The 24,923-nt window shown below is 39.5% G+C and overlaps 2 protein-coding genes across 17 annotated transcripts in view; both read left to right on the forward strand.

Moving 5' to 3' along the window:
- Window positions 1-20,179, forward strand: part of TRIM2 (tripartite motif containing 2) — an 88,558-nt gene extending 68,379 nt beyond the window's left edge. For 14 of the 16 annotated variants that reach the window (XM_017736788.1, XM_017736785.1, XM_017736781.1 and 11 more), the window contains 6 exons: window positions 1,961-2,064; window positions 3,296-3,463; window positions 10,161-10,341; window positions 11,994-12,064; window positions 14,617-14,757; window positions 15,752-20,179. In XM_017736788.1, coding sequence (XP_017592277.1) covers window positions 1,961-2,064; window positions 3,296-3,463; window positions 10,161-10,341; window positions 11,994-12,064; window positions 14,617-14,757; window positions 15,752-15,904 — 818 coding nt within the window. In that variant the 3' untranslated portion in view covers window positions 15,905-20,179. The remainder of the gene's footprint in view (window positions 1-1,960; window positions 2,065-3,295; window positions 3,464-10,160; window positions 10,342-11,993; window positions 12,065-14,616; window positions 14,758-15,751) is intronic. The other 2 variants (XM_008635643.2, XM_017736792.1) reach the window with 1 other exon arrangement.
- A 3,944-nt stretch (window positions 20,180-24,123) lies between these two features.
- Window positions 24,124-24,923, forward strand: part of MND1 (meiotic nuclear divisions 1) — a 44,979-nt gene continuing 44,179 nt past the window's right edge. The window contains exon 1 of the mRNA XM_017736873.1: window positions 24,124-24,274. The gene's annotated coding sequence lies outside the window, so the exon portion shown is untranslated. The remainder of the gene's footprint in view (window positions 24,275-24,923) is intronic.

Below are 24,923 nucleotides of genomic sequence, written 5' to 3' on the forward strand. Positions count from 1 at the left end.
TGTATATTTACAAGGTTCCACTGAAGTAACTTTTTATATAGGTCTCTCTTATCTTTAAAAACAAAATTCCTTGACTTTCAAGAACATTTTTCTAAGGCTAAAGAGCATACATTCCATAAAGTTTGTGCTAGTTGGTTCCAGATGCTCTAGCTTATGCCTTCTCTTTTCTAACAAATGTTTTCCCTTTACTCTCAGTAGTAAAAGGAATGTTTCTCCCTTTTCATCCATTCTCTTTGGCTAAGAAGCAAAAAGGAAACTTATCATTAGCATATGGTGGAAAAAAATTGCTTCATGCATCCCTCAGGCACTGCTTATTAAAAGAATAAACAGAAAGTATGGCTCAAGTATGGCTAATGTAATTGGTATGTAACTCACTATTCCCTGAATATGTACTTTTCCCTTGCAGTACAAAAACTGAGAAGCATTTGCCTTATTTAGAGGATGAAGCAGATGGAATTGAAGAAAATAAGTCTTGAAACAAAGGGACATTCTTGCAGCACTGAGTGCAGAGAAATTAAATGTTACTTGTTTGCCAGTGACAGGAAATATGCATCCCACAGCCATCACCACAGAAGAAAGAAGGGTTGTTACGAGCATGCACATCCCTGATGAAAGCTAAATACAAATTAGAGCTGATATGTATGTCTTACATTCGGCATCACAGTCAGAACAGTTTTAATCACTGAGCTCCAGGATATTTTGGACTAACTAAAATGAAATACAAGTTTTTCAGTTAAAACAATATATTGGAACCAGTTAATGTCTGATACACAGCCAGTGAATGCTTGTAAAAATATTTCACCGAGAAAAACAGCGCTGCATCCAAATCTTAGAAAGAACAGCTTATAGAGTTGGTGGTTGGTTGGTGGGGTTTTTTTGTTTTGTTTCAGAATTCCTTCATTTATTATGAATAATAATTGGAGTCCAAGATCATAACTGCAGTCTTTTTTAAAGACCCCTGAGCCTCCTTTACAAACAAATCAGGAATTTGGATCCTGTTCCTGTGTTCCAGGTGTAATTTGGACCAGCCACTTCAGAGCTGATCTTTTAAAGACATCAGTTTGCTCTGTGCTGCTCCTTGGAACGTCTCAGAACAAACATCTAAGTAATAAGCCACCTAAACTTAATGAACTGTTGTGAAAAATTGACATTTTACAACTCCTTATTACCTTAAGCCACTGGGTAAAAGACTTACAGGTCTATGTAAATCATGAGTGCATTTATCCTGGGTTAAAATGAGACTACTGTGTGTGGACACTGCTTCTTTAGAACAACCCAAGGTGTCTGCAGAAGCATTCAGTCTCCAGGTGTTGGTCTTCATTGGACCACAAGTCCCAATGTTCAAAGCTAGTTCTTCATCTGAATTTCCCTGCTAAGGGAATTTTTGAAGCCTATGACTGAAAACTGTATATGAGGGAATAGGAAACTTCCCTGTCTTGAAATGGCCCCATCCAGAGTGATATGTTTTATCCCAGCTTTGTGATTTCACTGAGGAGTCTTAGCTAATGGTACTAAACCCGTGTCATCCGTCCAAGTTCTTACCTAAGCCTCTGTCTGTATGTTCCCAGGTACTGCCCCTTTAACTGCCTTTTCAGTGGAATAAAAAGCTGCAGTTTAAAAAAAGTCCATCACTTATGTAAAAACCTTTTACTACTTCCCTCATACAAGAGGCAATTTGTGAACACTGATTTATGAAGGCCAAAGAGACAATTAATGTTGATGGAGGCTAGGGTGACACACATGCTGAAGAGTGAGAACAGTCCCTTGAACAATCCCTGCTTGTAGGTAGATTTGTGTATCTGTTACTGAGAGGGTTCTTTGAAGTTGTAGCAGTGAGAACAACTCTTCAAAATAAAAATCCTTTGATCAGAAATGTAATAATTGCATGTGTTGGCATTTGGGTCCTAACTGATTAGTCCTGTCTAACCTGATTTCTTATGTGCTTTGTGTTCAATTTTAGGCACCAAAGGAAGAAATAAAGGGGAATTTACAAATCTTCAAGGTGTAGCTGCATCTACAAATGGAAAAATATTAATAGCAGACAGTAACAACCAGTGTGTGCAGGTATGAGGGGATGAAGATATGCCACTTCCAGTGTTTTTCTCCTTGCCCCCACACCTCTGCCTGTTTTGTAGTCCCAGAAAGACACACTTTGTACAATTCAGGCAGAACAGAAAATACAAGGGAAGCTCAACTTATCACCCATTAACATTCCATCTTCTTGACCTGAAGCTGTGTTTTTCAGATCTGTACTATATCTAGTATATAATCAGAGTTTATTTCCATTCCTTATGATGTTTGGCAATGAATGAAAAAATAAGTTGTGCAATAATCTGGAAAAATGCCTTTTTGTAAATATAATTTTACATTGTAAATTTTATCACTCTCATGTTTTGAAATATAAATCTAGGGCAAGGTGCCACAAATATAATTTCTTAAGGAAGTACAAATAGAAAAATAAACATGTAGATGTCATTTTCAAGTGGCTTTTAGTCTATTTAATTGATTTCTCTTTCTGATATCATGATCCAATCTTTTCTGTGGTAGTACCCCTGACACCCATAATTTCTTGGCTTCTGTAACCTGTGTGAAAATGAAGCTGTATTTTTTCCTTGCTTGCCATGTATCTTTTTTACCATTAACAATTTGTCATCACTCTCCAGGCTGCCCATGTGGTAGCAATGAACACGGCAGCAGCATGTGGCTTGTTCTTGTATGTGAGAACCAGCAAGCCACATGTCATGAGAACTTGTTTCCAGGCCTTTTCAAAGAGACAGAGTCAAGTATTCATCAGCACCCTCATGCTTCACAACTTGCAGCCACTTCAGAGGAACTTCAGTGTCTAGTTACCTGGCTTGGGGACACAATCAGTGGACATGTTTCTATGTTTTCTACAGACTTAGTGTTTGACTGTGGCTGAGTCACTCAGTGCCTCAGTTTCCTCATTTCTAGTAAGGGAATAATACCATCCCCTCCCACCTGAGAGAGACATTGTGAAGCTTAATTCACTAATGTTTGTGAAGTACTTTGAGATCACTGAAGAAACAGTGCAATGTAAGTGTGGAAATTTTTTTTTTTTTTTTTTTTTTTTTTTTTTTGAAATTCGGGTCCAGATGGAAGCTTCTTCTTAAATTAGACAAATCACTTTCAAATATGGACTGTGTAAACGTGGTTCATGTTTCCAGCTCTCTTCCTGTCTATAGTGTTCATTAGTGACTTGCTAAAATCTAAGCTTCAAGAAATAGGTGATGGTCATATGTGGACATAATTTTAAAAGTCATGTTTTCTCTTACAGATATTTTCCAATGATGGTCAGTTCAAAAGCCGTTTTGGCATACGAGGAAGGTCTCCTGGCCAGTTGCAGCGGCCAACAGGAGTGGCTGTGCATCCCAGTGGTGACATCATTATTGCAGACTATGATAACAAATGGGTTAGCATATTCTCATCAGATGGAAAATTTAAGGTATGAGTTACGATGTTAACTCTCCTAAGCTTTCTCTGTCCTACAAAGGAATGCAAAGTAACATTGTTTTTCGAGAAACTGCATAGTTTGGCTGTAACTTAGTCTAAATTCCATTGTTGTGCTCTGGCAACCCCTGACACAGCCACATCGTATAATTAATAGGAGGAGATCACAGCAGTAATGCTAATGTTATACCAAGCAGAGACAACATGTTCCATACTGGGTGCTTAGATGCCTTTCTGTAACTTATGGTCGAGCATAGCAAGTGCCAGCAAGGCTAGTTGGACCAGCTCAGCAACCTTCGCATCATTAGTACTCTGATTGTACAGAAGGGCGTGTGCAGGTATATGTATGCACACAGACAAACACAAAATCTTCCAAGGAGTACATGAAGCTCTTCAGTGACATATGGAGGAGAAAAAGAAGGTAGCAGACTGATGATGACTTTGTCTTTTGTTCCATACTTCTCAGCAAATGTAGTGTATAATTCATGTATGATCCTGTTGCTAATAAAAGCAAGGAAAGGTAACCCAGGGTGTTGTTCCAGTGCTACAGCATGGACAGGACTGTTTTAGGTGGTGTGTTGTGCACTGAAAAAACTGAAAGACAGTAATGATATTGTAGGTTTCAGAAATCAGAAATTCTAAGGAAAGCACACCTCATATTTTCATAGCAACTCTGATCCCTGTAATGAGAGTAAAATAAGACAGCTACTACACTACATTGATGATTTCCAACCTGCAGTATTTATTTTGCTTGGGTTCAGGTGCAGTTCCAGAGAGAATTGAAGGTTTCCACCATTTGGTGCTGTTCTCTGAATGCATGTTACCAAGTCTGGTGATGCACATTAGAGAGAACCACCTCTGGCAGAGGTTAGCAGTACTCACTCATTGGGATAATGGACCTGCAGGGAAATTTCTGCCCTAGGTACTTAGTTCTGGAGTACTTAGTTCTAGATACTTAGTTCTGCATTGGAGAGAAATGACCTGTTTGGCTAATTTTCTGGTAGCATAATGACCAAAAAGCTCAGGTTCTGAGCTGCTTATGTGTGCAGCAAGAAATCGCCTTCCTCTGGAATAGTCTTTGCAAAGTGACAAATACAAATATGCAATTGTGCTTCCGTAGTCCTCAGTGAGCTCCCTCTAAGAAACTGGTGTGTATGCTTTTAGAAGTATCCAGATCATGTATAGACTTCAAGCTAAAATAAAACGATGCAAAAATGTAATGCAAGTGTTAAAAAAATACAAATTACTTGCATTTGCGGAGAGAATGTGATTTTACTTGTCAAGTAATTTTGAAAATGTACAGTTACACAGGAAAACCTTGGTTTTGGCTGAAGTCCCTAAATGAAATGAAAACACCAAAACAAACCCAAAGAAATACGTGATTTAGTTAAGCATCCAAATACTCTGAGTATCCTAAGCATATTTTAAATAATTATTAACATCTTTGTGAACTGGCTTGATCAGGACACAGAGCATGGAGGGCTTGTTTTCCTTCCTCCTTAAGATAAGCTCTAAATCCAGCATTTTGGATGGAGCCAACTCTGGAGGAAAAAAACCCTGGAGAAGGCAGGACCCTATGTACAATATACTACCAGCAGAGAGACAGGTATTGAAAGAAATGAATTGTTAATGTAGTTCCTCTGATGTGAAGCCTAGCTTTGTTTTCAGTCAATGTTTTTGTTGGATTGCAAAAGCTATGTAATGTTGGCAATGTTTGTATGGTTAATACAAATTAACACATCAGACTTCATAGTTCTTGGGACTAGATGGATTAAATGAGAGATGAAACATCAGTGATATAAAATAATATTTTTAGATTCAATGCAATCAATGCATTATGAGAGGGAAAAGAAATGTTTGTAGAAGAATTTTTTTATACAGAGGGTAGGCATATATGTGCAGGGCAGGTGGCAGAGCATGTGTGTGGGGAGAGCAGGAGTGAGGCAGGGGGAGCACTGGGATGGAAACAGGGATGGGCATTGAGCACAGGGCCACACTGAGGAACTGTGATGGGAGTAGGGGGTCCTGTATTGGTGCAGCACTGGTTCAGGGGATCCTGTACTGCACAGTGCAGCTGGACAGCTGTGCTGGGGAGGAGGGGTGCAGGTGGGGTGAGCACAGGGCCTGGGGGAACTGTGGGGGGACACACACAGGGTTGGGAGGTCATGTCCACCGAGGGTGAGGCTGTGATATGGGGGGCAGTCAGTACCATGAAGGGATGGGGCTTGTATTGGGCATGAATGGTGCAGGACTAGGAGTTAGACTCGATGAGCCTTGTGAGTCCCTTCCAACTCAGGATTTTATTCTATGATGGGGTTAAATAAAATATATTGGAAGCACAAAACATAGATATAACAGATCTAGCCTGTGGGAATCTGGGCAAAACCTTGTAATTTCTTGTGTGTTGGAAGTGGTAATTCTTACAGGAGTCTTGTCAGATTAAATTGGGTAGTGTTTGCTAAGGTAACAGAGAGAGAGAGAAATGGATTATGGCATTTGCCTTCAAAGGACTGTGCCTGCAAGTCCTTGTGTAAGACCTCTGATGCAGGTGGCCTGCTAGTTGTTAACTCAGCAATATCAGGGGACTATTTTGAGCTTAAACTAACTATTTTTGATGTTGTCCCTTTCCTTCTGTATTTATTTACACTTACTCTCCCTTAGCAGAGTTTTAATAGTCATGTGAGCCATAAGGCAAATTTCCCTGGAGCCAGACCCAGGCATCTCCCTGATTACAGCACTGGACTGATTCCCCTTGGCAACCTCCACTGCCAGGCAGAAAAGTGTCACCTTCCTCAGTTGCTGGCAGCAAGAAAGACAGAGCTCTGTTTTCTCAAGGCTGTAAAACTTACATAATGCAGCGGCGGATAAACTCTAATCTAAGGTTGCACCAAAACACAAGCTTCTTCACATGAAAGGCTGTATTATCCTGGAAATGATAAAGACTCCGATTGGGTTTTAGGATTCAGGGATTCTGTTTCTGGCTGTGCTACAGATCTCACGGGTACCTAGTTATCTTCATTTCACTTCCCAGTGGTTTTTTTTTTTTTTTCATCTGTAAAGGGCATAGAATAGTGCTGGCTTCCTCTGTCAAGTACTCTGAAATTGCTTAAGAAAACTGTTGCAGCAGACACTGCACTAGGCTAAGGAGAGAGGGTGTGGTGAAGCAGCTGTACCAGCTCCTCACCAGTGTAGTGTTCAAACCTAGTGAAGGAACTGGACAATAGAGCCAAGAGAATGATTCCTGTTCCTCTGAGAAGAGAATTGTTTTCTTTCTAGTCTTGAAGAGTTATATATAAGATGATAACCTTGTTATCAACCAAACAAGGCTCTGCAAGTTAAGATCAAATTTAGGTAAGTGGGAAAAGATGAAAGGATACATTTCATATGTCAAACTTCTTTTTCTTTGTCTCACTAGAGGAATTAAGGAAAGAGCTGTGCAAAGCTGGTTGCATGTTCAGATGGGAGTAGGTAGTGTAGTTAAATGGTCACAATTGAATTTTGACAGTCACATGAATGATAAATCCACTTATTGTGTGATATTGCAGTGTGTGACAAAGCTGTATCTCCTTATTAGAGAAGTTCTCAAACAGAAAAAGATGGTATGTTGAAAGTTTGTAATTAATTGCTGACAATCTTGAATCTTTCAGACAGCAACAAGATTGGTAAAGTTAAACTTAAGCCCTAACACGCTTAGTTCTACAGAGGAAAAGTCTTCATAAATTTTTATATAGGCTAGCTGAATTTTTTTTTTTTTACCTCTAGGAATATCCCACAGTAGAATATTTTCCAGCCTGGTAGGGTGACTTTATAAACACATGTTTGAAAACCAGTCTAAATTCCTAAGAGCCTATAAAATAAGGGACATTATGTCCTTGACTGAATTCAATTAAACACATTATTTGTATTAAGGGTTTACATGATCCATTATACTGTATTCATTTCTAATGGAAAAAAAGCCTGAAAATACTTCCATTCATACACTTAACTGGAGTGACTGGGTTTCATAATGTTCTGTTCTAAATAATCAAACCTATAATTCTAAGAAACTTTCTGAAATAAAAATATACAAAGATTATGTTCAGCCAGATCCAGTAATGTGTCATCAGCATATTTTGATCTAAACTGGAAACAGATTTTTAGTAAAAAACATTGCAAACTTTAGCTGGGCATACTTTATTGCTGCTTGCAAATTATATTTTAAACCTGGCCCAAGAATAGTGATTTTTATTACTCTTCTCAGCACTGAGTGCCCATTAATGTAGTATGTGATTTATTCATTATATTTTTCCATATGTGTTTATATGGGCAGGAAGACACTGTACTCATGAGTCTGAGTCATTTTCCATAGGAATCCTGGAAAGATGGTAAGGAGGTGGTGCAGTGCTCAAGCAGACAACCACGCGGGCATCCCAAAGGAAAGAGGGGAATATGATTTAATCACCCCAAAGGAAATACATCCACAGATTTGCATCTAATTTATGGTTTGGCTGCTTTGTTGTTATGCAAACTGAATACATTTTGTAGCTCTGCTCATATCTTCCCCGTGGTGAATACAAAATAATTTTTAATAGTTTTTCCTGGGGATATTTTAGTATGATTCAATTAGGTAGATTTTGCCTAAATATTTTGCAATTTATAACAGTATATGCACATGAACATAAAACTGACACATGATCATTGTATGTGGCTAAGCATAATCTTGGACCTGCAAGATGTACTCCCTGGAATTTTCTTTACTGGAGACTGAAAAAGGTTGTGTAGTGGCTTGGTAGCAGCCATCCTCAGGGAACCCAGGTGGCTTTATTTTAGGATCATTCCTATTTTTACCTGCAACCCCACCTATGAGAATGTACCATGGAATAGGAACATGGGACTTAATAAGGGTAGGAGAGCTCCTTCTGTTTGCTTTGAAAACATCAGGGACATGAGAGAAATGGGTTAGGCAATAAATTTTCTCCATGCCTTGTAATCTGTCCCACTGCTGCTCACCAATTGCAGGAGGGAGGGGAGAGGGGCAGAGAAGTCACCAGTAAATGTGGTAGTTGGGGACATGGTAAACATGACAGTGTTAGGTTAATGCTTGGACTCAATCTTAGAGGTCTTTTCCAACCTCAATGATTCTATGATTCACAGCATTGCTTTTTCTAGGCAGTGATCTGTCTCACTCTGCAAAGGCAATGAGGTGAAAGATGGCCTTGTTTCGTAAATAAGATGAATATCTTAGTATATATTTCATTTAAATTCCAGTGGAAACAGAAAAGTGTGTTCTTCACCAAGATATGGACCTCAGTTTGTAGGATGTGTCTCTCACAAATTACTCCGGGATCTGAAAGTTCTGGAATCCATAATTGCAACACAGCCTGTTTAGTGGATTGTCTGTCCAGTGCAGACTTTTGAAACCTGAATAAGTGCTTTCAAATCTGTCCATCAGTTTTATAAAATGGCTAAAAGCAGGATGCAAGTTGCTCCATTCCAATGCAAACAATTAGGTATTTACAACCTTTTTTAACTGAAAGGTAAAAACTCAACTGATTTTATGTAGATTAAAACAGTTTCTAGAATCTCTGCCTTAAAAAGAATTGAATGGGGAAAAATGTGTAATGGATTGGGAGGTGATCATAGAGTCTTCTTGGGTATATGCCCAGGTAGCTCATGGATTCTTTGAAGGCTTGATCTCAATTTCTGCTTGCTCTGCTGCTTAGATCCTCTTTTTAAAACCCCCTCTTTTTAAACCTACTAAAGAATGTTTCTGACAGTTTTGGATTTGACAGCTCTCTAGCCTTTCCAAATAATTTACTGTTGTGAGATCCATCTCCTCTCCACTGAACGTTTTTCCATTGAAATATTGTATACAATTGCCCTCCTGTTGCTGATTATGCTGGCAGATGGTTTTGGTAGTCACAAGGCCTATTTAAAATGATGGAAATAATTTCATTTACCTAAGACAGGAACAAGCTTTGATTTGTTTAGTGTTTCAAAGATTGCTTCATTTGCTGTTTGGCAACATGATCCTCTCTCCTTTGCATTTTTCAGCTGAGACTTCTTGTGTCTAAGCAGCAAGTGAAGCAATGTCATGTGGAATCTGGTGGAAGATAGGTTAGCCTGAGCTTTAGCTCTGCTCAAAATCTGTCTGAGAGCACTCAGAAGGTGCTGGTGTCTTACTAACCCAAGAAAGGCAACAGAGTACATCATAGCCTACATCACACCCAGCCCTGGTGCTCCAAGAGCTCTGACTTTTTTGGTGCAGTGATAAAGATGTTTCCCTGTCCATCAAGGTGGTGGTTGGACTCAGGAAGGGCATGCAGTCGGAGACAAAAGTCCTTTCTGCTTGTCTGCCTATCCTGCTGGTACCCTAATGCTGGACATACAGACATTTCTGACAGGTGCTGCAGTTTATCAAGTCACACAAATCTGATGATTATATTTCTTGTGAGTTGTATATTCGTACTCAGTTGCTGAGGCGACAGACAGATTTTTCAGTCTAGAAAAGACATACAGAAAGCAGACTTTATTTTCAGCTGAAGAAAAAATTATAAAGTACACAGTAACAGCTGATAAAAACAATCACTTCCAACTTTTGGTGAAAAAAATGCCTCTCCATTCTGCTGTGTGCCTGTAATACAATCTTCAAACTGTACTAACTCATTTCTATCATGCCAACATATTTTCCTGTTTTGTGTTTTCCCTTTTAGGCCAAAATTGGATCTGGAAAGCTCATGGGCCCTAAAGGTGTTTCCGTGGATCGCAATGGACACATCATTGTAGTGGACAATAAAGCATGCTGTGTCTTCATCTTCCAGCCAAATGGGAAAATAGTCACCAGGTTCGGGAGTCGAGGAAATGGTGACAAGCAGTTTGCAGGTACACTTGATGGTAATATGTAAATCCCCTTTTCTTGCCTCTTCTGCTCACATTTGCATGATGTTTGAGCATGTTGAAGATGCTGTATCCAACTCCTTTATCCTCCCGGAGAGAGGTTCTGCTAGACATACAATACAGCTCCTATTCACTTCACCATTTGCTTGAGTGGTCAGGCAGACTGCAACATCTGTTCTGCAAGTGTAACTGTAACCAGATTGTTTCATCTACCTCCCTATGCCTGGAAGCATTTCAGATCAGTGACCCAAGAATGACTGATCTTAACTAGCATTTTATAAGTGCTTTGTAATTGCCACACTAAGCTGTTCATCATAATCAACTCAAAGGCTGTGCTTTGTGTTTCTAGTCATCAGATCCACGAAGCCCAATGCCCTAAGTGGTGTCTCTTAGAAAATGAGTGTAATGGGGTAGTGATAAGATTGAGATCAGGAAGACAGAGTTATGGAACGGCCAATGTAAGTTTGGGGAAATTGCAGTTTATACTCAAACTGACTGCTTGCACATGGTGTCTTTCAAGCAGAACACGCAATTTAAGTTAAAAAAACAGAACAACCTCACTGATATATTTTAAGTGAATAGCTGTTCTTTAAAAATTTGAAACGAAGATGCCAATTAAGGTATGCAGGTCATTTTACAGGTGTTGGGTCACACTTAGTATGTAATTTCATTGGTCTGATGTTTTGACTGGTTCACAGTGAAAGAGAGGAATAGCATCAATGTGTTCTTATCCTGAGACCTCTTGCAATGTCTTATGGCATAATATATATAATTTATGAGAGCTTGGGTTCTAACACAACTAAATTTTCTGGGTATCTCAATTTCTTTTCATTTGAAAATTTGCAAGAACACCTCCTGAAAAAAGTAGGCAAATACTTCCTAACAGTGCTTTTGAGAAATGTATCACCTCTTCTTGCTGATAGGCTACAGAAAACAGGTAAATTATCAATACTTGAATGTTTTGAATGTAAAATTTTTCACCTTTTTTATAGTCTACTCTGATTTACTGTGAAAATTGAAACTGAGTTCTGTTCTGTTTAATAACTCAAAATAGCACCAAGTGTTTTAATTTGGATACTTGCCTGTTTTCAAGCTATCCTTTGTTTTTTACTCAAATTTGCACACATATTTCAATACACAATGTAAAGCAAAAAATGCCCTTTTTTCCTTGACAGTGGTCTTCTAGTAACTTTCTTATTTATCCTAAAATTTGTTAGCTCAAATGCTTGTAAGACATGAGCACATAGAGCATAAAATATTTCAATTAAGAATTTACAGGGACATTTTTGATAACAATTTTCAGTATATACACAACTTTATGCTTAAGCACTACATGTTTTGTCTTGTTAATAAGCCCATAAATCTCTGCATAGTCAAATGTATACAAAAGAAGGAGAAATGAACAATGCTTATTGGTAACAATAGCTGACAACTGCTTGAAAAAGAAATTATTTGTGTTTACAAAAAGCATGCTGAGCTTTTTAAAAAAACCATGAAGTAAAATTACTCTTAATTTGAAATTCGTATTCCCACTTTGACTACTATTGCTCAGAAGCCAAACATAATATTCTGTCAGGCTGATTTTTTTTAATTTAACCATACTTTTTATTTTAATGATATTACTATTTTTTTCTTCTTCTGCATTGCAGGTCCTCATTTTGCAGCTGTAAACAGCAACAATGAAATTATCATTACAGATTTTCATAACCATTCTGTCAAGGTACTGTCAATTAATGGCAACTTGGAAAGTTGCCATTTTAATTTTATTATGATACTTTCTTGGGGAAAACAAAATATTGTTAAAACCAAAGAGATCACACCCCATATGTATGAGCTCTGCTATAAGGACAGCACTTTCAGAGAACTTTGTGCATGCAGTGCATTGCTTAGTGAAGATACAGTCCATTGCCTTTGGTGTCACTATAATGGTCTCTAATTCAATTACTTAAACCTAAGTTGTAATTGAGATAAATAATTTCAACTTACTTACTTGTATTAGCCCTCTGCCAAACCTGTTACTGACCCTGTGTTCTGTCTTCTTTTAAAAGTTTGGCTTTTGAATTTCCCAGTAAAAGCTTTCCACATTTCTAGTTGAATAAAATTATAACAAAGTAAAGATACATGACAGTCTTTAAATTCCACACCTATAAGCTTTAAGATTGCTGGGTCCATTTTACAACCTGATTCTCTAAAACTTGTGTAACAACTTGTTTTCATTCCATACCTCCTGCACTGGGCTGGCCACTAGTCCTTACACCCGTGGGAAGTCCTGACTCACAGCCTGTTAATGTCATGGTATGATAGGAAGTTTATTTGTTTGTCCCAGTAATAAACCAAACCAAGGAAACATGCTGAGATGTGTTGGCAAATGTCTGTGAAGGAGATACAGGCCCAGAAATGCCTCACCTCTGCGTGTTTGTTCTCGGGCATTCCCTTTCATACACTTCCTTCGTGCTCTTGTGCCCTCCCTCTACAGGAAGCAGCAGCAGGAGGACACAGGCAGGATGCTGTTCTACCTGGGTTCTGAGGACACATCTGTCAGTCCCACACACCAACAAAGTCCCTGGCATTTCACCTACTGGCCTATTTTGACTGAACACAAAGATGAACTCTCAGTCTAGTTCTTCAGTGTTCTTGATTGAAAAAATAAATTTTATATATTCACCTGAAATAGGAAGTTGCTGCCTAAGCATAGACACCTTTGTGTCCTGAGCAGTGCTGAATCACCTAGGTTTGGAATAGCAACCTTGCTTGCGTATCCTCTTGGAATTTGTAAGGAAGTAGCAGCTCGTGGTTTGGATTACAACACAGAAACCAAGAGTGCTGCAGGAGGCCTATGACTCCATAAATTACCTCTCCACGAGCAAGGTTTGCCTGGTAACGAGAGTGCCTGGAGAGGCTTAACAGCAAGGGGCAAACTGAAATGAAAAAAAAAAAAAGTGAAGAGATGTAAGAAGTGTGGCATCCTAGAGGATTTATAATTATTACATTTCTAATGAGAACAGGGTGTCCCATCTGTCTCTGGTGTGACTCAATGGGATACAAATGTTACTTGTTACAATTTGGTACTAACTGGAAAAGAGTCTTATTTTTGTAGTGTTCTCTAAATTAGTACATATAACTGTTGACGCTCTGGAGAGTTTATAATCTGAGAGCAGAGAGTACATCTTCTTTTAAATAATAAATTAGTTTATAAATAACTAAATAAATTAATTTCACTCTTGTGAGTCCCAAAGCCACTTCCTGCCACCAGTGTCTTGGATTAAACAAGCTCACTCAGCAACATTTTTCTCCCGCCCCCTTAACTTTAAAGGATGTTCCTTCCCTCAGGCATCTTCTATGGAAAATCCTGCACAATGTAGTCTTCTCTCTCATTTGGTCACTTTAGCCCAGGGAGAGAGCAATATATCTTTGCCTGTTTTTTTCATTAGTTGGCTTTTTTTTTTCTTTTAATTTTCTTTAATCATCTGAGGCACTAACCTGGTGCTTCATTAAATTCCTTTCCCAAATGTTTTTTCTCTGTTCACTGGGGTGTTCAAGAACAGAATGGTTTCCTGACACCTTCTACCTTATCAGCACTTCAGTGTGTACTTGGCACTTGCCAGGTCTTTGCATTTTCTTGTGCAAGCCACAGTCAGTCTCTAAGAACACTGTTGGACCTTGCGCTGTAGCTGGGCCTGGGCCCAAGGTAGACCAAAATATTTTAGGGATAGCTGTGGTACTGTGTAAATGGCACATTTTGTTTCTCTTTTGGTCCCATTGGTGCATCCAGGTCACTGACAGTATAGTCATTGATCAGCTCCATCTTTGTGCTGTCTAACCCTGTTACCATCACAGAGAATTCAGTTGCTGAACTGTCTATACAGAGAGCAGCATGCCACGATTCGCAGTGTGTGTTAGATTATGGCAGCAGAGAAGAGAGCATCTGCTCCATTGTGTTTTAGTTCCACAGAAACAAAGAACCCAGTGCTGTATCTGCATTCAGCTCTTTTTAGCTCAAGATGCACAAGCTGCAGAAGGGTTCTGGTGCCCTTTGCCTCTGTATCTGAGATGAATCAGATCTTAAGTGAGAAGGGAAATAGTGTATGGTGTGATGGAGTGGAGGGAGAGATGGGCACCTTTTCTCCCATCTTCTCCGTGTGTGTGTGTGTGTGTGTGTGTGTGTGTTGGGAACTCTTCAATTCCTCCCTTAATTAGCAGGTGAACTGGTAGTACTAGATTACTGATATTTGATACCATGCCATATTCAGGTTTTTGTTTTAACCCATGCAGGTATTTAACCAGGAGGGAGAATTCATGCTGAAGTTTGGATCAAATGGAGAAGGAAATGGGCAATTTAATGCACCAACTGGAGTAGCTGTAGATTCTAATGGAAACATTATCGTAGCAGATTGGGGAAACAGCCGAATACAGGTAGAAATTTCTGTATTTCAAAGGGTGCTTGATTAACAAATGGGTTGGTAACTTTGGTAACTGTGGCCGTCAGACTGCCCAAGAAACACCATCAGCATTAGAAGTGATGAGGTTTCTCACACCATCCTTTAAATGCCTCATTGTTGGCCTGTCCACTTTCAGAACTGGTGGTGTCAGATCGTGGGATTTTCAGTGTGGCTGCTGGCAGCTCTGATGGTCACTGTGACCAAGGATTTTGGTGCCAAGTAGTTCCTCAAAAGTTATTTGATGACTTATGAGACTTGCAAACATTGATGAGATGATAGTCATTTATAATCACTGTAAGAGAAGATAAGAGACATAGTGGAAAAGGTGAAAAACCAAATGGCCTGAGGTGAATGCAGCAGATTTTTATCATCTTTTTTAAGTGTTGAGAAATTATTCTGCTTTATGTTATGAGAGTTGCCCTCTTTTTATCTTTTAAGTGTTCATCACAAGGTCTTGTTTGCCTAATACCTAATAAATAAGTATATGTATTATTTCCACTGAATATAAAATTGAGGGAGCTGCTTATGAGTTGTTCTCAGGAAGCACTGTCAACAGGGTAAACAAATTCCTGAGTTTTCTCTGTGTGGCAACCTAAGAATCAGGCTAGCCACAATAGTAATATTTGTTAGGAAAACAAGGTGTTGGTTGAGTGCCCGATTAAGTTTGATTTATTGTAGTTGACTATTTTTAGAACAAGGAACAGCTGAGATTCTTATTTTTTATTATTGTTATTTCATTGTGTGCTAATTCTTGCCAAAGATCCTGGCACCTTTAATTAGTTCTTTTTAATAAGAAAATACATTTGTATATAAACTTGCATATGAGATAACAGAACGGATTTTGCCCTTGTTTATTCTAGTGTATGTCAACTGTTTCAGAAATTAGAAGTATAACTGAGAGCAGGCTTGTGTCCTCTACTTTCCTTTTTTATTCATAACATTTATTCTGTGCTTTCTCACCCTCAAAGGTTTTCGATGGAAGCGGATCATTTTTATCCTACATTAACACCTCTGCTGACCCACTGTATGGTCCCCAAGGGCTGGCTCTTACTTCAGATGGCCACGTTGTAGTCGCAGACTCTGGAAATCACTGCTTCAAGGTCTATCGATATTTACAGTAGCAATGAGCTCTGGAGCTGGATAATCACCCACCCTTAAGAAAAGACTCGTCCTAGAGATCCAGTGCAGGATATCTCCTACTTTGCGTTCATTTTTAATAACAAAGGAGTCTCTTACAGACTTCTTGTGATAATTTCCAAACTTACCTTGTTTACATAGGACTTGCACCTCTTATGTTTCTCACTGAACTTTTTGTTGTAAGTGTTAATAAAAAAAATTCTCTGTAACTGAGTTCATAAAGACAATGTGAAATTAAACACAAACTTCAGCCTATGGAACTGGAATTAACTAATTAGGCAAAAACCAGAAAAGTTTGGGAAAAGTTCCCAAAGCTTTTTGATGACTGCAAAGGATAGCTCCTGCTCAGAGCTTCCAAATTTAAAGAAGTATCATTCTTACGTGTTATTTAACCCAGAGGTGATCCTGGGAATCTTCTAGATCTCATTATCATGGTAGGTATTACACTTTTAACACTCTTCAGTCTTACTATGTATAACAAGTAGGTCCTTTTAGTATAAGGTTAAGTCTCACAAAATCCGTCTAGCTCTAACCGTCAGACCTAACACAGCTCAATGTTTAGCACTTTGAGAATCAATGCAAATTCCCTACTCATGTGGAATTAATGAAGGATTGTTTTGTGTGACCGTTTTTCACTCTTCCTCTTGCTCAATGTGCAGGAAGGACTTTGCAGAGACCTGACATTTCTAAAGCTCTGGAAAAACTTAATTGTAGCGATACGTTAGTGGGAGCGGAATTTCTGTATAACCACAGACCTTTTGACACCAAACTAGTTCATTAGGATCAGGGTTATTACAATGTCATCTCAATTAACCTCATGTGTGCCACTCTTTCGTACGTGTTCATTGCCATGTTTCCTCACGGCAATTCATTGTATTAACCTATAAAACAAAATGCAGCTTCAAACAGGACAGAAAGCCAGAGAAGTACCCCTGTGGAGGACCTACATTATACAACCAAAGGAACTGTGGTAAACTGAGGTTGTATAGGAAAGCCAAGGGTTACCAAAGCTATTTGTTTTTATGTGAGAAAAAATACAGTACAAATAAAAATGAATTTGAACCTATTCCTGAAGTCCTTCATCAAAGGGAATTTTGTTAGAGGACAAAACAAGGACTGTGAGATTTGTTCCAATTTGTTTGTATGTATGTATGTATGATTGATTGACATAAAAACAGGAAAAAAAAGTAAATGTGGGTTATTTCAGCAAACTGGAACGTATGTATGATATTTGACAATGGCAGTACTCCGAAAAATGACCCTTCTTCCTCTGTCAGATCTCTCTACTGTGTTCTTTGTTAAAGTATTAATTTAACTGGAAATGCTTACAGGCATGGTTCTTATTTTAATGTTTGGTTTGTTGGGGGTTTTTAAGTATGAACTTGTCCTTTCTAAAGTAGCATTGGCTTTATTCTTATTTCTATATCCAATGGTCAAAGGTTGCATTGCTACTTTAGCCTGATATAGATAGAGTGGTGCTCCCTTTTAAGTGTTGTTTGAGGAGCTGGTGAGCTTGCTGCCAATGCCTACAATAGCCTGGGAAGTGCTGTTGTTCTTTTCTCATTTTTAGGGCCTTGAAACAAAAGGGCATTGGGTCAGAAACAAGGGAGTATTTTAAGCATGTTTGCGAAATGGAAAGAAATCTTTGATAAAATTTCTTGTTATAAGTATTTGTCTTATTTCTAAAAGGTTAAGGTGGTTGTTTCAATGAATTTGAGAAAAACTAATGGTTTTTTTGTAAAGTTGCATTTGACTGGTAAAAATGCAGACCCCAAGGTTCTTAAATGGGGGGTTTGTCTGGTTTTTAATTACTGTTTCCTAAAGATATTTCCTCTTCTTTCCTTTGTTTATTTTTTGCACATAGAGCCAATTTACAATTTCTTGTGCAAATACAAGTTTTCTTATTTCATTGGAATAAATATTTTGTGCATGAAGCTTAAGGTTGGACTGTAATGAAGCTAAGAAACTGGTGGTAACATTTATGAAATACTAAAACTCAAGTTTGTTATTACTAAGGGAACAAAATATCCTCTGCTTGAACTGAGTTTGTCCTAAAATTCTGAAGATGGTATCTCAGTCATTACCAATAAACTGTCCTATCAAAATTTAACAAAGTTGCAGATCAAATTTTCATTCTAAGTGTCCTTACAACACTTTTTGATATTGGGAGGCCCTTAAATGGCACATTTATCAATGAAGAAAAGGTGTGTAGCATTTGAACTGTATTTGTTAATAAAGAGAAGGGGTTGCACAGATTGAGGTAAAAACTTTTTAAAAATGTGCTATGGCTGTCAGTTATCATATTTAGTTCCAAATATGGATTTTTATAATAACAATTTTACTAAGCTTGCATGTTTACCCCTCAGAAAACATTGCCAAATCCACTGTTGTCAGGAACTTCGAGAAGTATGAAAATCAGATCCTAACTTATACATCAAAACAGATACTTAAGACTGTGCTATTTCATGCATACACTTTTCTTCAAAAGCTTTTCTCTCCCTTTAGTCCAGCATTGTTTACCAGGATTTTAGATAATCCATGTGAACCAAGTGCATCCTGATGAAATAGTGAATTCTGTACATAACCCCCTCACAACCCAGCTCAAAGCTATTAGGGGTTTCGTGGATTTTTTCTTCAAAAAAACTGAGCAGACTTTTGGATTTTCAGACACTATCAGCAGAGCAGCACCTAAAAAATGTCAGTAATTTGAAGTTCCTTCTGATAGCAAATGCTGTCAACTGCAATTTCAAATTTAGTGGCATAGGGTATTCCCTTCCAAGGTCTGACCTTATCTGCCTGGCACTGGGAAACTGAGAAACACATTGCTTTTACGGTGTGCTTCTGAAGCCAGCTTCACTAAAATGCTTGGCTTACAAACCTTACAAAGAGCAACCAAAGCAGAAATTCTGCACTTAAAAACTGGCAGGCTTTTTTCTCATCCAATTAAGGGAAGGTCAGAATTGCACTATGTGATTTGCTGACTTGTTAGCATTTATTAAAGGCTTTAGAGGCACGCTGCTGCCAGATTTCAGGTATAACCAAATGTCCCCTTGACTTCTCTGGAATGCTAATTGACTAGCAGCACAGCATGAATGGTGAAAGTATGTGCTTCATTTAACTATGCTTCAACTCAAAAGTAATCTCAAAAGGTTATTACTTCTCGTGTCATATGGAGCATTTTAGGACAAACTAGCCAACTGTATTTTCATGGTTTTGTGAATAGAATAAAAAGATCTGTTCAGATAAATCCAATATAAACAACAGGAGAGTTTTACATAGGCTAAACCAGCACCAATGTATTGAAAAGGAAAATGGTTTAGGCAAGCATTTGCCTCATGAAGATGGAGAGTTATTTACTAGTAAATGCTCATCTGTTCTGTAAAAGCTAGAGGGCTTTTGATTTTATGTCAATATTTTTTATAACTAAGGATCTAGTGTTGCCATCATGAGAACTATAAGTGCCCAATATGTTATGTTTGTTTTAAAGAAATGACTTTCAGTTATGGGAGACAGCTCGTTATGAAATCATGATGTATAATCGAAATTTCCTCCAAGAATTGTGAGCAGTGATTATTTGACCTGTTTGTGGAAAGTGCACAGAAGATATTTGTGTGACAGAATGGGAAGGTTCCTAACAGGTCATTTTATTTCTGACGAATGTACAGCACTTCAGTTGATGTTTGTGAGCAACACAGCCTTAACCCTGACACTTTTCCTTTGGTTTATAACATGGGAATGTTCCCTACGTTGCATAGTGTATGGCAGCAGCCCCTGATAGAAATCTCTATCAGTTGATACGATATGCTGCAGCTTTCCAGTTCTAGGAGTGTTTCCAGTTCTTTTTTTCATGTTTTTTTTAAAGTTTTTGTACATTCCATCTTTGTAAGTCAATATATGTTTTGTGTACATGTAAGCCTTGCACTCTCTTGGCACTCATAATGAAATATTTTTCTCACTTGTTTTTTTGTTGATGATGATGATGTTTTTGTTTGGTTTTTTTAAATCCCTATGAGGCTAAATACAAACCTTTTCTCCTTAAGGTCAAGGATGAAAGATGCACAACAAAGTGTTTGTGTGTGTGTGTGTGCGCGTGTGTGCGTGTGTAGTTTTAGCTTCCTGTGTGCCATGGTATTCATAATGCTTTAGCTGACAAAAATAATTACTCTGTCTTGGAAATGTAGGAAAACCAGAGTCAAATGTGTACCTTTACCACGCACAAAAATTTCAAATAATAAAAATAAAGCTTGTTTCCTCTGTTATTTTCATGGCTGAGGATTTCTTTTTCATATGTCTCATACTCACTGTCCATAAAAGTAACCCCATAATGCAAGAAGACAGGTAATTTTTTCCAAATTTCCTCCCTGACACCGCAGGTCACAAGCCAAGGAAACTGTGATTTTTTCACGGGTGTTAAGCTTTTATATAGACACAGAGAAAAGAGGGGCTGGAGTAGTTCTTGGGACGAAGGTGCAGAGTTGGAGCTTCCTTGTTCCTCCCTTCCTTCTTCAGTCCAGGATTCAAAATTAAGATTTTCATTGGTGGCAGTAAGATTAAGAGCTGTAAGCTTTTCTGCTTGCATCACAGAAGTACACTGTACCTTTTAGCTCCGGTGTGCTATAATCTTTCAAGGGTTTGTTGCAGAAAACCAAACTAAATTATTGTGGAGTACAGAAAATTTGCCATAGGAGTTCAGTCTGACTCTGTCCCTGTAAGAATAAATTTCCAGCTTGTATTAATTTTAGTTTTACATATTACCTATGTCTTGTGAACTCTCCAAACCTGAATCATTTGAGAACTCCATGTGACTGGGAACTTGCTCACAAAGTAAGAATCTTCAGATGGATCATTCGTCTTGGACATGGCCTCAATGGAGTGGACCAGAGGGGTCAGTGAAACCCTCAGTGATGAGTGTTTGCTCAGTGGCAGGACAGTCAGAAGTGGGACAGCTGAAATACTGAGCTGCTGTCCTTTTATGTGGAACTATCCCCCAAACCCTGTAGAGGAATCTGTGTTTTACTCTTTCTTGCAAGTCATAGGAAGTGTCAGCAGCCATGTTTCCATGCCTCATTTTTCTCCTAATGACAAACTTAGTACAACATAATGGATCAGTTTTGTTTTTCTGTCAGTCTCCAGATGAATACACGTTCACCAAATAGACTCTTGGTGCTGAATGTACTTGTCTATCTGCCCTGAAAAGGCTTTATTTGGCAGCCAGCTAAAAGAATATCACATCTTAAAGCCGAGCAGTGTTGGTTTGACATTCAGAGTTGCAGAGCACTTGTTCCTTCCCAGGAAAAAAAGATCACAAAGAAGAACAGAAGCAACAGCACAGGATATCCTGGATCCACCGGGCTTAGTAGGTAAGACTCTCGTTACATTCCCAATATTTTCTTATTGATAGGCTAGAAACGTTTTCTGTTCCCTGGATTATTAGAGCAGAGGCTCTTCACCACTGAGCAAAATCAGACAGACAGGCAGAACACTAATACTGGGGAGCACTGTCATTTACCAGAAAAAATCTGCAGTAAATGGCCAACTTCCTCTTTGACACTCTTGTGGTACTTAGTTAAATACCTAAATGAGGCAGCAGAATCTTTTAAAAGTCCTATGAATAAGACTACAGAACCCAGTCTCACCAATGAGAAACAATGTCAGGGAGAATAATGCCAAAGTAGCTAAAGGAGCAGGTACTTTGGGCAGCCACCACTAGCCAGGCTCTCTCTCTTTATAGTGGTACCCCCTTAACATGCCCTTGCATGTTCAAAAATGTTTCATTGTTCCTTAGGCTGAAGTTCTCTCATATCCAGCTGTGCTGCCCTGCAGTTAACTATCCCCACAGTTTTGCTGACAGTTCATGTGAAGCCTCCCTAATTTGGACCAGACTGAACTATCTCAGTGCAGTGGAACAGTCAATGTCATTTCTGTGGACAGATGTTCTCCCTACACAGGCCCCAGCTGTGCAGGAAATACCCAGCACTTGCTGCTCATTGCTATTTGCAGTTGGAGGCTGCTGCCCTCAGATCTGTTCTGAGCTAGGTATATGAATGCCTTGTTCCTTCAGTGAAATGCCTTGTGACCAAAATCCTAGGGCTTAAGCTACTCACCTCAAGGATAACTGTAATGCCCACTTCAGCAGCTCTGCCTAGCAAAGCTGCCGAAGCAGTAAATTTTGGGGGAGGGCCAGCTAGCATTTCTCACCAAGGGTTTCTCACTCAAGGGTTACATGTTTGTAGGGAGAACATCTGCTTACAGTCCAAAAGCTCATTTGAGGATGAAATGAGGCAGCAAATGCTGCAGAGACTGGCCTGTATGGGATACTCATGGATCATACTGCTTCCTGGTATGTGGCCACAGCCCATGACAGACTGCTTGGATCCCAGAGAAGTTGGTATCACCCCCCATGGGTAAGCATCTCCTCAAACCCTCCTCATCCTCCATGCTTAAGCTCTACTGCTGTCAGTCATACAGGTGTTGTGGGAGGCAGCCACAGGACTGGAAAGGCTTGCTCTCTTCCAGAAATAAACTGATCTGCTATTCAACTTGAGTTCTTCCCTCCTGAAAAAACAGCTCATGTAATTAAGACTGTGCTATGGCACATATGTATGAAAGGAACAAAATTAAAGCAGGACAATTTTCATTCTCCTACTGCCTAAGCTTCCTGCCATTGTTGCTTTATTGTCCTTTCAAAACAGAATTTCTAATTGTAATTCAACTACAGTCAATTGTAAGAGCAAAATGAAAGAGAGTACAAATTTCATTTCATCCAAGTATAATGTAACACTGACAAAGCACTGTATTTTCTCTAACTCAGGAACAGTGAAAAATTATTTCGACCCGTACTTAAAAATCTCAAACTCCTAGAATAGAAAATGTAGCCCAAGTTGTTAAAGCTTAAGAAAATCACAGGAAAATGAGAACAATATTCTAACAGAAAGACACAATAATGAGTGTCTTCCACAGTATTCCCATCCATTGTCTTATTTTTATATTCATAGCGTATGACTAGCAGTTTTGTGAAATATCTGTTTCAGAATGTTTAGACATTCTGAAGCCCATTTAAAATGTCAGGCCTTTATGTATTTTAGGAGTCATTCATTCCACTTTATGCAGTAAGGAAAAACCACCCCTCAAATGACAAAGCAAAAGATAAACCGTGTGTTCCCCTTTTTTCTGGGACCTCTTTCACCCCATGGTCTTTCAACTAATTAGTTTTCATCTGGTGCTGCAAAATGTGGGAGGTGTTAGGGAACCTCCTATTACAGAGTAAATTGGAGCCAGTGATGTTGCCGATGAGAGGAAAGCTCATGTCTTTACAAACAGTTTGATGGGTGAAGGTATGGGTGTTAACATCTTTGAAATGGGTTTTCATGTCTCTACTAACTTTGGGCACCAGGTTTGTTGCAGAGCCCAGACAGTTTGGCTCCTGAAACAGACAAGTGGGTCTGCATAAGCCCGAGTTTCTGAACTTTGGGGTAAAATAGTAGGTTCAAGGGGGGATATGTGGGAGGCAGTTCAGGAAGGCTGTACCTTCCTGCTACCTCAGCCAATGGGGGAAGGAAGAGGGCAACGTGCGGCCGGGAGTTTGGGATAAAAGGAGGCTGCGCCCTCCAAAACCTCAATAGGGGAAACTCTGTGGGTGTGTGCCCCAGTGGAGTTTCTTCCTTCATTCGAATAAAGTTGCAGGACTGCTCTGTCTCCTCTTTGGACGTAAACCTCTGGCGTTTGTGGATTTTGCTGACACCGTGGAAGGGCTTCAGGGCTGCCATGGCACTCGGGGCAGCTGAGCCCGGCTGTCCCCAGGGACCATGGGCAGAGAGAACCTGCTGAGCCGCCTGCCCCACCACTGCCCGAGAGCATGGCCTAATGTTTCAGAGGTGGATGGGCTGTCTGGCTTGCTGCCATCACATTCAACTGCTGAAACAAGGAATGCCTTCCAGCCGTGGTTCCAGGTGTGTGCTCCAGCCATGTGCTGGCTCTGTCTGGGGGTGACACCAGTCTTACCTGGGGTTTGCTGCCAGTCTACTTTCATGTGTAAGGGGGGTAGATGGGAGCACTGCTGCCTCACGTGTACTGAACATAAGACACGAGGTACGTGCCCCAAGCCCACTTCAGAGTCAGTGTCCCTCTGAAAACCCATCCTCCCTCTCTTCTTCCTGTACTGCAGGCAGCATGTTGAGCTCTGACACCCCCCCGTACCACTCACACGTGTCGCTTGGAGAAACCCTAGGGTGCAACGGGGACTTTGCAAATGTTGCAGCAACCATTTGCTTGGCAGCAGCAAAAATCCAGCAGAGCTCGGTTTTGCTTCAGGCTGTGAAGGAGCAGGAAGGGGCTCTCACCCTTGGACTGCAGAGGTGAGTGTGACAGGAGGAAAAGAACTGTCACAGGGAGCGTGGGGACATAGTCACTTTGAGGGCTGGCCAAAGGAGATGGAAGGCAGGGAGACAGAATATGAGCTCTCACAGCAGATGAGGGGGTGTACCAACAGATTTCATCCTGCGTTAGCAAGTTGCAAATGAGATGCACATGAGAGAATGAAAGAACAAAAGGCTTAGTATTAAAAATGTCTTTCCTAATTTGCATTTCATTTTCAGTAATATGCTAGTGTGCACAATGAGGAATGGGATCATGGGCTGCACAGAAAAGAACCTCAGGTTCCAGGGAAGGGGTCACCTTGCATAAGGCACGGAAAATCTTCCCAAGAACTGCCTAAACAATCTCAGCTTGCACGTTTTCATTTGCTTGAATTTAAACTCTAAATTTGAGTTTGATTTCATAGCAGATATGAACCCACTGCTGTTGCAAAGCAATTTCCCAGAACTGCTGCAGCTGAAGGAAAGTGATTTACAACACAAATAACAATTAAAACAAGCTGTCAGTAATTAAAAGTTGCTAGAACAGTCATCACAATGAACAACTGTTTCAAGCAACATCAGATGTGGCCAGGCCCTTCACTTCCACGGGCAGCGAAGGCTGTGTTTCTCCACGTCCCGTGGCTCCTAT

Source organism: Corvus brachyrhynchos, unplaced genomic scaffold (genome assembly GCF_000691975.1).
Source record: "Corvus brachyrhynchos isolate BGI_N302 unplaced genomic scaffold, ASM69197v1 scaffold175, whole genome shotgun sequence".
NCBI lineage: Eukaryota > Metazoa > Chordata > Aves > Passeriformes > Corvidae > Corvus > Corvus brachyrhynchos.